The 16,526-nt window shown below is 37.5% G+C and overlaps 1 protein-coding gene across 4 annotated transcripts in view; it reads left to right on the forward strand.

Annotated features, from left to right (window-relative positions):
* Positions 1 to 1,967: 1,967 nt before the first annotated feature.
* Positions 1,968 to 16,526, forward strand: part of LOC149281458 (transcriptional regulator Erg-like) — an 18,613-nt gene continuing 4,054 nt past the window's right edge. For 2 of the 4 annotated variants that reach the window (XM_089499260.1, XM_089499261.1), the window contains exons 1-4: positions 5,735 to 5,946; positions 8,756 to 8,904; positions 12,966 to 13,169; positions 14,268 to 14,348. In XM_089499260.1, the coding sequence (XP_089355386.1) occupies positions 5,807 to 5,946; positions 8,756 to 8,904; positions 12,966 to 13,169; positions 14,268 to 14,348 (574 nt within the window). In that variant the 5' untranslated portion in view covers positions 5,735 to 5,806. Of the gene's footprint in view, positions 2,013 to 5,728; positions 5,947 to 8,755; positions 8,905 to 12,965; positions 13,170 to 14,267; positions 14,349 to 16,526 lie in introns of those variants that run through there. The other 2 variants (XM_089499259.1, XM_089499262.1) reach the window with 2 other exon arrangements.

Consider the following 16,526-nt stretch of genomic DNA (forward strand, 5'->3'; position numbering starts at 1 on the left):
TAAAAAACATAACTGAGTGGCACTAAATATTGAGTATAAGTCTCTTATTGTTAAAATTTATATGAATTTCGAGGAAATGCTTTCTGGATCGTGCCATTCTACAAGCTCTTACACTATCGTATTGTTCCGTAGAACATAAAGCAACAATTGTTCCCATTCAACACCAGAGCGAAATAGGTACACTTAATTTGACTGGTACATGCGTCTCTGCCTCAAGGGCTGAATGCGTTATAAGTGGATATTTCATATCCAAAATAATCACGCCGGGTAAATTTCCATGCTGTCTGAATCTATAATTGAAAAGACCGCTAAGTTGAGTTTTGTTCCATTTTTAGAAAAAGAGGTGCAATGAAATTCTTGAATTTCACAAGGGTTATTTGGCTAAGTGAAACCACATGTGGCTGCTCCTTTTTAGAACAATAAACAAAATGTTACGTCTTACATCAAGGGCTAACCCGATTATAATTCTGCGTACGCCAAATATGTCCGTTTTTTTTGTTTTTTTTTAATCGATGCCAACGTTGGGTCCGTGAAGAAGGCATAAGAGGAAAACAAGTTCTAAAAATATTATTAAAAGGAGGTACGCTACAAAGTCATCCTGGTGACCGCGGCTTCGGAGAGAACCCGAGCCAAACTATATTCTTGGTTCCAGTTGGCTAAGGCTAAAAAATATGCAAGTTCACTTTCAAGCAATGTGAAACCCATTAGCTGAGTGTCTAGCAATAAATAATATGAAATGCAAAAAAAAGGAATTTAGTGTTAAAATACTGATCTGGTATTCACCATTTGTGGTATTTAACATATGTGATATTTAACAGCCCTGCTTGACATTGAGGTGTAAGCTGCGTTATGACAATGACTAGAGGTATGTATATATATATATATATATATATATTACGCCTTGAACAATAACTAAATTCATTTATTAGAATTCAGGCGTAAGAAGCATCATTATTTTTGGGATAAGTAATGGACTTTTATCTAATAGATGTGGAGATTGGTAGCAAAGGATGGCATAGCAGGGATTTCTTATCTAGTTTCAGCTCATGCAACCTTAAAAAAGGCTGAATATTAACAATATAGGGGAGATATAACATAATGGGGAGGAATAATCATGCAGATCATGCATTGGTTTCTTAACACCAGCGATTGTCAATTTAGCTGTAATGGGGTCAGACACTGGTATTAAAAAAGTAACTTAACTCTATAAACATCTCAGGATAATGTATATTTTGATGTCGCCGTGTGTATTTATTACATCATATGTGGGTTCCGTTTGTTGTGTAATTATCTAAATCTTGCAAACAGGAATTGATCCAAAATGACTTATAAACAAAGCTACTTCTTGGTTATGGTATTTCACGAAAGGCCACCATAAACATGTTTAGAGGTTTTCTAGTTGGCGAATGGATGGGATGATAATTAATTGTAGTTAAAAAAAAAAAAAAAGAGAGGAAACAAAACAGGAAGGTGTCTTAGATTAAAGACACTCTACATTCTTAATGCAGACAGGATAAGCACTGGAAGATATACACTTCCCAATGGAGTTTCGCAATATCCACTCGACTTAATAGCTACTCAGACTCATACTAGGAGGAAAAGTCTCTCTATGGTCTATCTTCGAGCAAACCACTGCAAATTGTAAATCGAGCTGAAAGATTTAAAATATGTTCATTTATGGCTTTTCAACCAAATTCCTTGGAATCGATACCTAAGTTGACTTTACTCTCTGATGGAGCTGTGATTGTAGATGGTATAAGAAGACATCATCAAGCTAGACCCATCTTAAGGATGTTTCAGCAGCGTATAGAAACCAAACTAGACGGTCCTCTATTGTTTGTTTGTACAAGAGAGCGTTTGTAGAATAAACGACTCCACGTGGTCAAAAAATATAATTATTATATTGGAGTCTTTATGAAAGAAGACAAGGAAAAGGATGAACATTTGGGATCTACTGTATTGGCAAAATGCAGAGAATGCACTTCATTAGAACTTATGAGGACTTCTCCCATGTAAGTTTCTTGTTGTTTTTTTTTTTATTTGTGCCTGTAACTAACTTGGGTAACTTTTTGGGTTCCCTGTTCTTCTAATAGAAAATAATAAAATGCAGTAGGGTTTGTGGCTGTTATATAGAAAGACGGACTTTGTGACTTTGTTGCCATCTTTTGAGATTTCCTTTTAAAAGTCACAGTTTAGAAGTGGACACTGATACATCTTTGATTGATTGAATGATTGATTGGTTGGCTAGCCATGAATTATAGCTATTGAGACATAATCTAAATTTGTAAGCCAATAAATCTGATAAATACTAAATGAAGTTAGGAAAGGAAATTATTTTGTGATATTCTTATGATTAAAAATTATTTTTTATTATGTTTTTTTTTTTATTTAATACTCATTTTATGTCATGAGCATTTTAGATTTCTTTTTAGATATGATATTATTATCCCCTTTTCCAAATGCTTGACGGAAACTTTTTACGCCGATGATATTTCAGAGTAGGGGATATTTAGCATGTGATCTTTGCCTTAAAAAATATATATTTTTTGCATATTCCTGGAAATTTTTCTCTGCAAATGAGTTCTTGACGTCACCTGTTGATTTAGTTTTTCCTCGTCCAGTCTCTAAGTAATGTTTGTTGAAATCACAGCAATAAAACTCCAGTTATAGAACCTCTGCTTGAAGTGGTTGATGCTATCTTGGCATCTAATGCTGATTCTTAGGGTCCAAGACTGTGTGGGTTTCTTGGCGAAATTAAACTGTATTCAGCGGGAACGGATGCAATTGATGTTTTTTTTGTTAGGTGTTTTGTTTTGTTTTTGGTATTAACAACTATATTAGTTTCTTCAAATTAAATATGAAATATAATAAACACTTTCATATAGGAGCAGGAATGAGCTCCCTGGAAAGCTAGTCAAAAAAGAAGGATTGCTATCAGTATGGCAATTCCTGGAAAGTGTGATATGTATTATAATAGATAAATAATATTTTTTTAACCATGTTGTGAAGACTGCTGTGACCTTTGTGAATTATTTTCCAACCTTGCGAGTCTTTATTAACATTAAAAGAAGACTTCTTCACAATATAAAAAGAATTAAGAATATAGAAGATTAGCAGCCAACCAGAAAGAGGAGAATAATATTTGGAAGTATTATTTTGTGAGCAAAATAGGACATTAAAGAGTAAGTTCTTAAAACTTGTTTTATCTGCTTAAACTATTAATTCAAATAAATAATGAAAGTTTTTCAGGTGACAGGTCCGTACTTTTTGCACGCTTTTTCTGTCAAGGACTTTGTAAAATTTATTACATTTATAATAAGGAGTAAAAAGAAAAAAGAAAAATGATATTTCCCTTGGCTATTTTTTCCTGTACATGTTAGCAAAGAACTTTCACCTGCTTTCTCATAAAATACCAAAGCATTGTTTGATTTTTGAGAAAAATTAACCTTTCAACCATTAACTTCCGTGGGAAAACGTGAAATCATTAGTGGGGGTGACCTTTCAGTTTAAAGATTGTTGGGAATAACCTATTGTGAAGCAAGCCACTGATCAAGGCTGTTTTACGGGTTTAATGCTTGTCAGCCAAGCTGCGAGGATATTTGTACCTAGAAACTATTTCGAAAATAAAATAATCATGGATATAACAATGGGATAAATATTAACCCTGGAATAAAGGATACATACGCCATCTTTCATCGACAGGATACATTCATAATGCACCATTATATCAATAGAAATGTTATTATCTACACATTTTTAAATTAAAAAAGGTAGAAATCTGCAAATATTGCAAATTTAGTTACAAGAATGCAAAATAAATCATGAAGGACGGACTATGGGCATTGTACCTCCAGGTGTGTTCATCCAGATCTCTAAAAATGTGTACTACAAACCATAATCCATCCCAGGTTTGTTAACACATGGCTACCGGGTAAACAAACAGAGACAATAATTAATTAATTCAGTAATTAATTCATGGATTAATATATTTTTTCTTGACAAGATCTATAACAATTGTGAGCCTTCTAGACAACCTCTCGTTTACCAGGCTGAAGGAACCGTTCTTCAAAAGAGTTTAACAAAAAATAAGGAGTTTCCACTCCAATGGACCTTAGACTATATTTTAGGCAAAAAAAAAGAAAAACCGAAGGTTTAGGCAATTTGTAATCTAAAGAGAAAAATTACGTTTCCTATTTAAAATGTATTTGGGTTTAAAGATGATCTGTGAACATTGTAATCCGTTGACGGGCATGTTCTTTGTAGTATTCTGTGAATAATATGCGATGATACATAGATTCAGAATTTGGTTATGACTCAAAAACTTCAAGATATTTTGGTAAACAAGTCATATTATGTTGCACCCAACAATAATTTCATCCGGTTATTCAGTTTCAAACACATTAGACAAACTTTACCAGAACCAATGAAAGCTGTCTAATAGAATTCCAGTAACTGAGGCTATTACAACATGTAACCGTTCTGATGAAACAATGTCCGGAAGTTAGCTTACCACAATTAATCCCTCTAAAGATATAGGTTTTGTGAGCACGTGAAGTAGTGAGGTTTGCTACAATGTTTGGTTGTTTTTTTTTAATAATTTATTCATTTTTATTTATATAAAACACATACATAAGTAATTTTTTTTTATTTTAAAAAAAATAATTTATTCATTTTTAAGTGAAGTTTGCTACAATGTTATACAATGTTATAAAAAATTAATATTCCATTCAGTTGAGCAGTCCCATTCTTCCAATGAAACCATAATTAATTATATTAGGACTAAAAATGAGCCCTTTTTGTAGTCCAAATGGAAAGGGTGGTAGATTCTTTTGAAGGGACAGTTTGAGTATATAACGCCAATTATGTCACATGTCAGGAGATGTGTGCTGCATATGATGGCTGGAATGCCCCTTTCATAGCATGCCGGTGATAAAGGGTCACAAACAGGCCAGGATCTCTGTTTATCCTTGTCTTAACCCCTTCAAGACCGGGACGTACCTGGTACTTCCTGGTCAAAGGTCACGGCAGACCCGGACGTACCAGGAACGTCATTGATGATGCGCGATCCCAGCGTCGCAATGAACGCTGGGATCGGGAGGGTCGGCTGCTACTGACCGTTGTCCCCAGCGATCCGTAGCAGCCACTCCCCCTCAATTCCGTGCACGTGATCGTTTTGCAGCGAATCACGAGCACGGAATTTAAATATTTAAAAAAAAACTGCGGTCTTCAACTGAAGTCGCAGTACACAAACGCCAGTCCTGAAGGGGTTAAAGCAAGAAGTTAAATTAATATTTAATTTAGACACCTGTGCTTAAGTTGGGATATCCCAAAACTGCGGCCTTATTGCGGATCTTGGTGACTGGAGTTGGGAACCCCTGGGCTAATTCCATTAGATACTTTAAACATGACCGGCATAGGCTATCCGGAACAAAAGACAAACACCGGATAATGTTTAGAAAATTAGGCAGACGAGATGAGCCGAATGTCTTTTGGTTCACTTAATAAACATTTTTTTTTACGTTTCAAATAATAAAAGTTGCCTACTGTTTATTTAATAATTTATAATTAAATAATAATTAATGTATTAATAATTATGTAAAACAATTTGTTTTCCGTTTTAGCTTTTTAATAAAATATTGTCTCTGCGCCCTAAAAATAATTGTAGTCGGCATAAAAATAGTAAAACTAGACAAATGTAATCTCTTGTGCATCCCCTGTTTGTCTGTAGGAAGCGTTATCAGTGGTGAGTGAAGATCAGTCATTGTTTGAGTGTGCCTACGGAACTCCGCACCTTGCTAAGTCGGAGATGACTGCATCTTCCTCGAGTGAATATGGGCAAACTTCGAAAATGAGTCCACGTGTCCCTCAACAAGACTGGTTGTCGCAGCCTCCCTCCAGAGTCACCATCAAGATGGAATGCAACCCAAACCAAGTGAACGGATCCAGGTAAGGAGGAATTCCAAATAAATAAAAGTGTTAATAGGTCTTTTCATTTTTACCATTGAGACTTTAAGAAAATACTGAAAAACACCTAATTTTCTGAAGTGACTGCTGAATGTTGGCTGATGAGTTGCTCCTGAGCTTGTTCTAACCTTGCTCATGGTGTCTTTAGTCAAAGTCAATACCTTTTATTGGGAAAACCAGCATAGCAAAAGATGTAGAGTCACGCAACCTTTTAGGATCTCAGAGGTATCATTGCATCAGAAGAAGAGACCTCTTAGATCCTGAAAACGGATGTGACTTTACATCTTTTTCTGTGCTGGTCTAAAAAAGACGCCATCTTCTCTTGGACCAACTAATGGCCATATCCATGTTACCTCAGTTGTTTGGAACAATCTCCTACCCAAAATTCCAAGCAAGTAACTTCTGGCCTCTTTTATGGCATTTTGTAACCAATGTAACCTATAGATGTATTTCAGTGGTCACTTGGTCTAAAAAGCTATGTTTAAGTACAAAAAAAATCCCACATTGCTCCTTTAGTTCATAAAACAAGACCCAAAAACCCCAAATCCAACAGATATTTGTTTGATTAATTGTACGCTCATAGTCATCTTGTTACAGATCGGGTATTGATGTAGCGATACCGACTTCAAAATATCAAACATTTTTGTACTTGTTTTTCTTGTCGTGAGCATTCGGTGAACTGCGTTTATTTTCTTTACATTTCTGTGTAGCTGTAAGTAAACTTTGGAGTAGAAAGGTGTTTGAAATAAGAACGTTTTCATACTTTGATCTGGTTATGCTACTGAACGTGGCATTGATGCTTGATTTCATGCGGTGGTTTGAGAACGCAGACACATTTAAAAAGTATTCTCAGTAGTCAGTTTCATCTAATTTAAGCCAGAAACCAAAATGCATAAATATACAGTATATATAACTATATACCATATATATATATATATATTGAATATATGTATATTATCTCTAGATGGACAAAAATCTGAGATTAACTCCATCCAATGTTTCGAGAAAAAACAATTATTTCATAGAATTCTCAAACCGCAAGGATGTTACTTGTCAATTTTGATGAACAAGTCCAAGGAAGCAACATTTTCATGAAAGTTCGATCATTGTGACATATGCCAGGGAGGGAACTTCCGGAACTCACGTATCACTCAGAAGCACATATCACCATGCCTATGTGGTCCTATAAGCGTGGAAATGTAGTATTTGTGAACACTTAGCACAATGCCATCCATGTTGGGGATTATTCACTAAACAGTGATTGTAGGGGAATGGAGATGAGATTTTAACATGTATTATGTGGCACTCTTTCTGCCGATAAAGATACAGCGTAGGCAGTACGGTATACAAGGTGAGGTTGATGGGATGTAATGGCAAAACGGGCATTCTTTCTAGATTCAGCAATGGGCCTGAAAAATGATTCTAATGGAAATTACAGCAATCACTATAGAAAAATATGGTATTTTCTCTGTGTAATTGTATTCATTTTATTTATGCAAAAACAAAGACAACTTCAAGAAATTGGCTCCAAATGTATTATTCCGTGTTAATTACTCAGGGTATAGACTCAGATCAGTCTGTCTATTGCATATGCCCATATATGGTAATATACGGTACAATCCTTCTGTCTTTTTCAATTCAGCATTTTATCTGGATAAACTAAGCTACTGTTGCCATTCTTTTTTTGCAAAGGACTATGAGTCCGAAAAATATCCCCCCTGAAATGTAACCCCGTATCATTAATATCACATTATTGGAATATTAAACCATCAATACTAGAGTGTTGGCCTTGGAACCATTAAATTGGCCAATTTCAAAGATTCCCACTTAAATTAAGTGTACTCAAAAATACACAACACTCACTGCCCTCACTTCTTTTTTTTTTAAATAGCTTCTGCTTTCAGAATAAATAGTTTTTTTATTTTTCTGCCTCCAGACACACAACAATGAGGATTGATTTGGATGTAAACCCCACGTTCCTTCAGCTTGATCTGGGATATTTTCCTACAACAGGTTTTAGTGACTCTTTTAGAGTAAAGATATTCTCACTTTTAAAGCTTGGAAATCCTCCAGGTTAATCAAAAAAACTTTAGAACATATAATTTTATGATCCGATTATCTGTCTGGCTAGCGATGCTGATTTTAACTCAAGTTAAATAGGCCATTGTTATGGATATAAATATAAAGATATATACATAGTTTGTGCTCTGGTCCACCATTGCTTTTAACCCCTAATGTTCCCTAAATCCCTATTAAGCCTAAAATGGTCAATGCCACTATAAAAATATAACCCTGAAATTAATCGCCCAAAGTTCTAGGAGAGAATGTTGGAAATTTTGTAATAACAACTGAAAATGTGTCCTCTGATTTTGCTTATATTTGTTGTTTTCTATTGCGTATATATTGTACAATATATAATATGTCTATTGTATATTGTACAGTTCTGCAAGATCTGTTCATGTTACGAAAATATAATAGCAATCACAACGTCACAGGATAGCCACTCAGGGAGTAGAATTTATGCTCTTTGATTGGCTGGCATGAGGTCAGCAGGGATATTCATGTTAACCATTTAATATCCATTGCTAATGGTGGCAACCTAACCCTTCTTACAAAAACATGACCCGGAGATTGTGATAAAGTTGTGCCAAATGGTAGCTAACTTGCACTTCTTGTCTAATCTTTTACTTCGCAAACCTCATCATTTCAAATATGTTTTAAAAGGGAAAAAAAAGGAAAAAAAATATCTTTATGTTAGAAAAACTTATTAGAAGGTATTGTCTTCTCCTAGGAGTTCCCCGGATGACTGCAGCATAGCGAAAGGAGGCAAGATGGGCGGCGGGTCAGATGTCGGAATGAACTATGGCAGCTATTTAGAAGAGAAGCACGTTCCACCCCCCAACATGACAACCAATGAACGGAGAGTGATCGTCCCTGCTGGTAAGTCTGCTTGCCATAGGACACGAGACAAAGGACTAGCCGGAGATGCCAACACATTGCCTTAAAACACATTGAAAACGAATTTTACATTAAAAAAAAGTGGCACCCGCAACCAATCAACAGTTTCCAGGAGTCTGTGCCATATAGAGAAAAGAGAATAAGGAATACAGTTTCCTAGAACACCAAAATCATGACATCGTCATGGAATTATATGTATTATTGTCGCCAGTTAGTTCTTATATTAGAAGCTGAACACCAGAACAACACGGGAGATCTCCTTTTTTAATGATTAAGGTGATTCCTTAGCTTTTTATACAATGTATCTCTATCACAAAAGTATCAAGCCATATTATAGATGCCCCCAAGGGACCCCTACCTTACCCCTTGCGAGGTTATAAACGATGAAGGCTGGGATATGTCATCATATCTTGGCACACAGCACACGGGGAATGTATTTGAGGTTGCACAGCTCAGCGGGCTGAGATATAGATGTATTATAATTATCTGAAGAAGGATCCTTTGAGTTCTTGAAAGGTTTAGTGACTCTACATCTTTCTGTTTGAACTGGGATTCACTTAAAAGTCATCACAAACTTCTAAAAAAAAGTCAAATAAACTTTTTTAAAAGAAATAACACAAGTCCTGGGTATTTGTTTGTGATTCACTTTTTTTATCCATTAAAATTTGAAGACTTATTTCGAGTTTTGGTGCGATCTTTTGGGCCAACAAAAAAAAAATCTGGAATCAGTTGAACTAAGTGTGTCTTTCAACCCTTCCTATTCCATTACAAAAAAAAAGCATTTGCTGAGATCGTCAATAAAATAAACCGGTTCATATGATGAAAATATATTATAAATGTGCTAATTCAAAAACATTTCATCTTGAGTCAAAACACTCCTGTTGAGATCAAACACCCCCTTCCCACCCAACATAAAGTAGGAAAATTGTCAAGTTTCAAACAACTTCCCTTTGAAGAAAATATTGAACTTCCAAACGCTGTATACAACCGTTTTAGACGTGGGTCGTTTTTTTTTGTTCAGCTGTAGACACTTTGGCTTAAAATCATCATCATTAATTCATGTTACCTCCCAGTGTTTTGGAGAAGTACGACTTTTGTGTTAAACGCGGCATATCTTGTTTTGATTTGTCAGCTTGGCCTTGATGTAACAATGATTGATTTTTACCATAAAGATTAACAGTATGTCAGTGTAGTGAAATCAAATAAAATATTGATCATTTTTAAATGTTTGACATAGAAATGTAGAATTTGAAAGCAAATAAGACGCATTCCACCCCAACTCATCCACCCATTATTCCTGCTGTGAAGACTTAGACCTTAATCAGTTCCTGGTTACATTTTAGATTCAGGATCCATATGCCCACCCCATGCGTGTTTAAATTCCCTCATTGTATTAACCTCTTCTGGGGTAGGCTGTTCCACTCATCTCAGGGGCGTAACTAGACGCCTCAGGGCCCGGGTGCGAGAATCTGTTAAGGGCCCCCCCCACCCCCTCACCCCCCCCCCAAAAAACATGATTTTTACCCAACAATTATTTTTCAACTAATTCAACAAATTCAATTTACATATTGAATCATATCTGTAAAAAAATCAAAGAAAAAGGGTCGCATGTACAAAGGGCATAATCCAGGGGTGTCCAAGTTTTTTCTGCAGTGGGCCACTTCATCAGAATTGTATACGTGCGCGGGCCGCACTCATTTTTCACTGTGACAAAAAATATGGCCTTTAATAAAATATGCAGATTAAAATAAAGTAAAATGACACAAAACCTTTACTCTTCCTCTCACTGATTTCTGGGCCTTGAAAGTTTTGCGACTACAAATTCAGGATTCCCTAGATTTATTCTAGGGATGAACTAAAATGAAAATTCTGGACCAAAACATTCAGGGTTCACTTAGCCAAAACCGAAAATGACCCCCACCTTTAAAAATACTAATAAAAACTCACATGTTTAATAAAAGTAGGTAACACACAATTGGACAAAATTAGCAATATGACTTGGCATGATAGGAGTGTGATTGCTAACAGCAATCACACTCCTATCATACCCAGGCAACCAGTAAATGCTGGTACCTAGGCATGATGGGACTGTGCTCGCTGTGATTGCTGTTAGCAATCACACTCCTATCATGCCAAGTCAGCCAATACACGCTGGTACAGGATGGCTGTAAGTGATGTGCAGACCCCATACTGCTGGCAGCATCAATACACAAGGGGGGCAGCTAGCCAGGTTTCAGCATGTACTGGCTGACTTGGCATGATAGGAGTGTGATTGCTAACAGCAATCACAGTCCCATCATGCCTAGGTTCCAGCACTTACACATCCATGCTAACACACACACACACTCATTTATTCATATAATCATTAATTCACAGATTCATTCCCTCAATCACACACACTCATTCAAACACCCTCCCCACCCCCTTACCTGCACTGCATCTCCCTTCGATGCCGCTCACAGACTTCAGCAGGGGGCGCGGCCTCCCTCTGCCTTCTCTGCTAAAGCACAGAGGAAGTAGGATGTCACGTGAACTCCGCTTCCTCTGTGCTGTCCAGAAGACCCTCCCACAAGTAAGTAGCAGGGCTTGAGGTGCGGCTCGTGTAAGATCGGTTGCCCTGGCTGCCGATCTTACGCGGGCCGCACCTCGAGGTCTCACGGGCCGCATTTGGCCCGCGGGCCGCATGTTGGACGCCCCTGCCATATTTTAAAAAAAAAGATTTCGGGCGGCCCCTTGGCTTGGGCCCCCCTGCCGCCGGGGCCCGGTCGCAGTCGCGACCCCTGCGACCCCGGTAGATCCGCCACTGACTCATCTACTACTCTCAATAAAGCAAGACATTACATTATATCTAAGCCTCTGAACCTCTAGTATTTTAGATTATGGCCTCTTATTCTAACATCTATACATCCTCTGAGTTAAGCTTCCCTCCTGTTAAATCCCTTTATGTATTTAAATGTTTCTATCACATCTCCCCTCTCACTTTTCCCCCCTAAGCTGTAGATATTGAGATCTCTTGGTCTTTCCTGATATTTTTTTTTATCCTGTAAAACATTTAACATTTTACCAGCCCTTCCCTGAACCAGAAGATCAGTGTCCTTCTGGAGATGGGGTCTCCAGATCTCTACCCAATACTATGCGCGATGTCTGGCCAGAGATCTGTAAAGTACAACATCGTCTTATTATCTTATCCAGCTTATAAATATAGTATTTTTTTCTTCTGAAAACACTAGATTTTTTTATACATATTCTAGGAGGATTAGGGCATCGCCTGTCAGTTGTCTGCCTTCCAAGCGTTTTTTTAGCTTTGCTTCACTGTTGAATTTAGCGTGGTCAGCACAGGACGGTGGGGGAACTACATGTTAACAACATGTTATGCTTCCATACACCGACCCTATTTAAACACTTAAGATTATGGTTTTCAACAATAAAATTGGCAAAAACAACCAGCGGACTCATCTAGTTCCCATCCAAAGAGTCCACCCAAAAGTCATTATCTGATTAATTGCTTTGCATTCTATAATTCCTGTCCCATCTAGTCTGCCCAATTTTTCCCTGATGTAAGACTAAGATCTTAATCAGTCCTTCTGATGGGTGGCTGCTCCATTTATCTACCACCCTCTCAATAAAATAAAACTTCTTCATGTTACATAGTTATTTAATGGTTAGCCCTCAACGCCTGAGATGTTAATCTACAATATGCAAAAATTGTTTAAAAAGCCTAGATTTCTTTTATTGTGTATTTTTTGATATGCAACCTCTGAAGCCTCCGGAGCTGTCAGATTAATTAAATACAGGAGGAAATGGAAATAGGAAAGGAGATAGTATGCTTACCCGCAAATCAAAACCCAGAGACACTGAAATTAGAAAAAAAGAAACAAATGTATGCGTCAGATAAGAACTCATAAGAGGGCAGAGTTAGGTGAGACGGGTCAAAAGTTAAAAAAGTCGGATTTGATAACTTTTTGTTGTATCTCGGGCAGGCAGGTGTTTGAACGCACATTCATTGTTTCTCGTCCATGACGTTGCGCATCGTTCTGTTGTAGATCCAACCTTGTGGAGCACAGACCATGTACGCCAGTGGCTGGAATGGGCCATAAAAGAGTATGGACTTCCGGACGTGGACATCCTACTGTTTCAAAATATCGACGGGAAAGAATTATGCAAAATGACCAAAGAAGACTTCCAAAGACTTACTCCCAGTTATAATGCCGATATCCTGCTTTCACATCTTCACTACCTCAGAGAAAGTAAGACTCTGATACTTTTTGTATTTATCAATTTCGGCTTTACGCATTTATATATAATGAACTAATGTATACATGTCCATCACTTATAACATATCCATCGGACATATATATATTGAAAAAAGTCTTGCCCTGCTTAAGTACAGGAAAACATTACTGGTATTTTATATCTGTGTATATTTTTTTGTAAGTAATTTTGGGGTTCTTTTCCCCCACATTGTTTTCTCGATAAGTTTTTAGATATTCTCATGAACAATTGGAATGAAACTGTCTATTTAAATCATGTCTTTATCTTTAAATGGTTGAGGATCTGCATATATAAACAATGCATTTGCCAAAAGCTTATTTCATATGAAATATACCAAATCAAAATATGACTTGAATCTTTATTTTACAAGGATTTAAGATGCTCGGTATTACTAGTTGGAAAGTTGTGCCTCAATCGGCTAAATAATATTTAACTGAGGTCTTATGTGGTCATTATTTCAAAATATTTCCCTACAAAGCGACAAAAAAAGGCTTATTAGGATATACAGATATATAACATACTAATAATAATAATAATAATATTAAAAAAAAGATTATTTGGTAATAATTACAAAAATGGCTGCATACAAATAAAGCTTAAAATTACAGCCATATTTTTAAAGCATATATTGTTTTCTACACGTCCCATAAAATATCATTATTATATTATTATCATTTCATCATTATTAAACACTTAATACTTCTTTTAAAAAAAAAAATATTATTATTATAATAATCAATATAATAGGCCACAGTCCACAGAATACTAAAATTCTAAAATTCTTAACACTTGCAATCGTTTAGATCTTTTTTCCCCAAAAATTTTTAGGCAAAATAAGCTAAGCCATTTAGTTGAAATCATTAGCCATTCACGTTCTTACCTGCGACCATCGTGCTCATCTTTCATTACGTAATTCATTAAAAATAGAAATTTGAGCATTTCCAAAACTGATTCCTTAACAGGAAGAATTAAATTCGAGGGGAAAAAAAAAAAAAAAGTTATTAATCTGACCTTTAAGACCTCTCAATTTCCTTTTTTTTTTCAATTTGGTGTTGCTTTGTTTTGTTTTGTAGCTCCTCTTCCACATTTGACTTCAGATGATGTTGATAAAGCCTTACAAAACTCGCCACGATTAATGCATGCTAGAAACTCAGGTAATCCTGGCGCCAGTGCCAATTCTGCGAGTCAACAATGCTGATGTTAAAAAATAAAATAATGGTATTGTTTCGTTGTGCTTTAAACTTTCCAAGTTCCGTATCATTTTAGTTAATTATAATTCATTAATTCGAACGCTTGAAATTACTAACTAGAGTTCTTTAACTTTTTTTAATGAATTCTTTTGCCAATGTTTTTCTCCATGTTTAGCAAAATATTTTTTTCATCAATTTCTTATGCTCATTATATCATATTACCATTATTATTCTTAAAAATGATGTCATCTGTTCTTAGGTTTGCTGATTGTTGTTAACTGGTTGAGGCAGAGTTTGTAAGGGTGGTTAAGGAGAAATTCAGGACAAGAAACTGAATAGATGATAGCCGTGTGACATTAAGAAAAGAGGTGAAAGTTTCAACTGAATATCGCCCAAAATATTTACCGTATTTTTCGCTCCATAAGACGCAGTTTTTTTCCTCCCAAAGTAGGATGAAAAATCAGCCGCGTCTTATGGAGCGAAGATGCAGGCAGGGAGGGGGGGGGCAACGATATACCGTATTGGCTCGAATATAGGCCGCACTTTTTTCCCCCACTTTAAGACTTTAAAGTGGGGGTGCGGCCTATATTCGGGGTCTAGCGCCCGACGCCCGGGACATGCAGTCCCGGGCGCCGGGCAGGCAGCGGGGTTAGGATACAGATCCCCCGCAGCGGTGCAGGGGACCTGCATCCTACTCCCCGATACGCTCAGACAGCCTCCCCTGCCAGCACTTCCCACGGGGGGGGGTGTCGGCACGGGAGGTTGTCTAAGCGCATCGTGCGGATGCGTTTTACCTCTGCACCCCCCGCGGACTTACCGGAGCAGACTCCCGGGTGTCTTGCGGGGTCGGCGGGGGACGTCTACGCAATACAACTTCCGGTGCCGGATGTGCCGCACCGGAAGTTGTATTGCGTAGATGTCCCCCGCCGGCCCCGCAAGACACCCGGGAGTCTGCTCCGGTAAGTTGGGGAGGGGGGGGCAGAGGGGGACAGTGGCAGCGTATCTCGGGGAGGGAGGACAGTGGTAGCATATCTTGGGGAGGGAGGACAGTGGCAGCGTATCTCGGGGAGGGAGGACAGTGGCAGCGTATCTCGGGGAGGGAGGACAGTGGCAGCGTATCTCGGGGAGGGAGGACAGTGGTAGCATATCTCGGGGGGCGGGGGGGGGGGCAGAGTGGCAGTATGTTTTTTGGTGCTTTTTTAAAGAAAAAAACTTTTTCTTTAAAAAAGCACCAAACTTTTAGGGTGCGGCCTATATACGGGGGCGGCCTATATCCGAGCCAATACGGTACTCACCAAAAGTGTCCCGGACAGTCTCTGTCTCGCTTCGCCGTCCAGGGGAGGTCTTCATCTGGAGACCGCCGCCTCTGTCGCCGCCTCTCCTCTTCTCTTCTCTGGTCCGTTGCGACGGCTAAGGGCGGACTGGATGGAGAGGACGGGGGGATTTGACGCAAGCGCCGTGTCACGTATGGCGCCGGCGCATGCGCAGTACGGCGCTTGTAGTCCAACTACACTTCCCATCATGTCTGACCAGCTTTTTTCTGTGCAGGCATGACGGGAGGATGATGTCCTTTTTTTATAGCCCATTTTTTAGCTCAAAATATTTTTTCCTTTTTTTTCTCCTCTAAAATCTAGGTGCGTCTTATCAGCAGGTGCGTCTTATAGAGCGAAAAATACGGTACTTTTTAAGAAGCAAATAGCTCTGGGCAGTTACGATAAATTAATATAGTTATGGTAATAGCTGTGATGGCAACAATTCCCTTTTAATTATAAAATATTGTCAAAACAGGAAAAATAAATACTCCAAATAATAAAAATTTTCCTAATAATTGAATTTTTTTTTTAAATATTACATTTACGTATAAAGAAAACGAACCTAAATGTACAATAAAAGTCAACATTTCTAAATTAAAAATATATTGGATGACATCATGTTTCATTTCATTTCTACAAAAAGAACGTTATACAGTATTAGTTCTAGTGATTATTTAGGTTCCTTGCATCTTGAATATATTTTATACCAATATCTGATTGATAAGTTAACCAGTAGCTTTGACACTTCGTGGAAAGTTCTATTTCATTATGAATTATGTCTATAACGACGCATAATTTAATTTCCGTTTGCTTGCTTTTTATATTTATT

The sequence above is a fragment of the Sceloporus occidentalis genome, unplaced genomic scaffold (genome assembly GCF_023333645.1).
Source record: "Sceloporus occidentalis isolate IW3139 unplaced genomic scaffold, rSceOcc1.0.p SCAF_132, whole genome shotgun sequence".
NCBI lineage: Eukaryota > Metazoa > Chordata > Lepidosauria > Squamata > Phrynosomatidae > Sceloporus > Sceloporus occidentalis.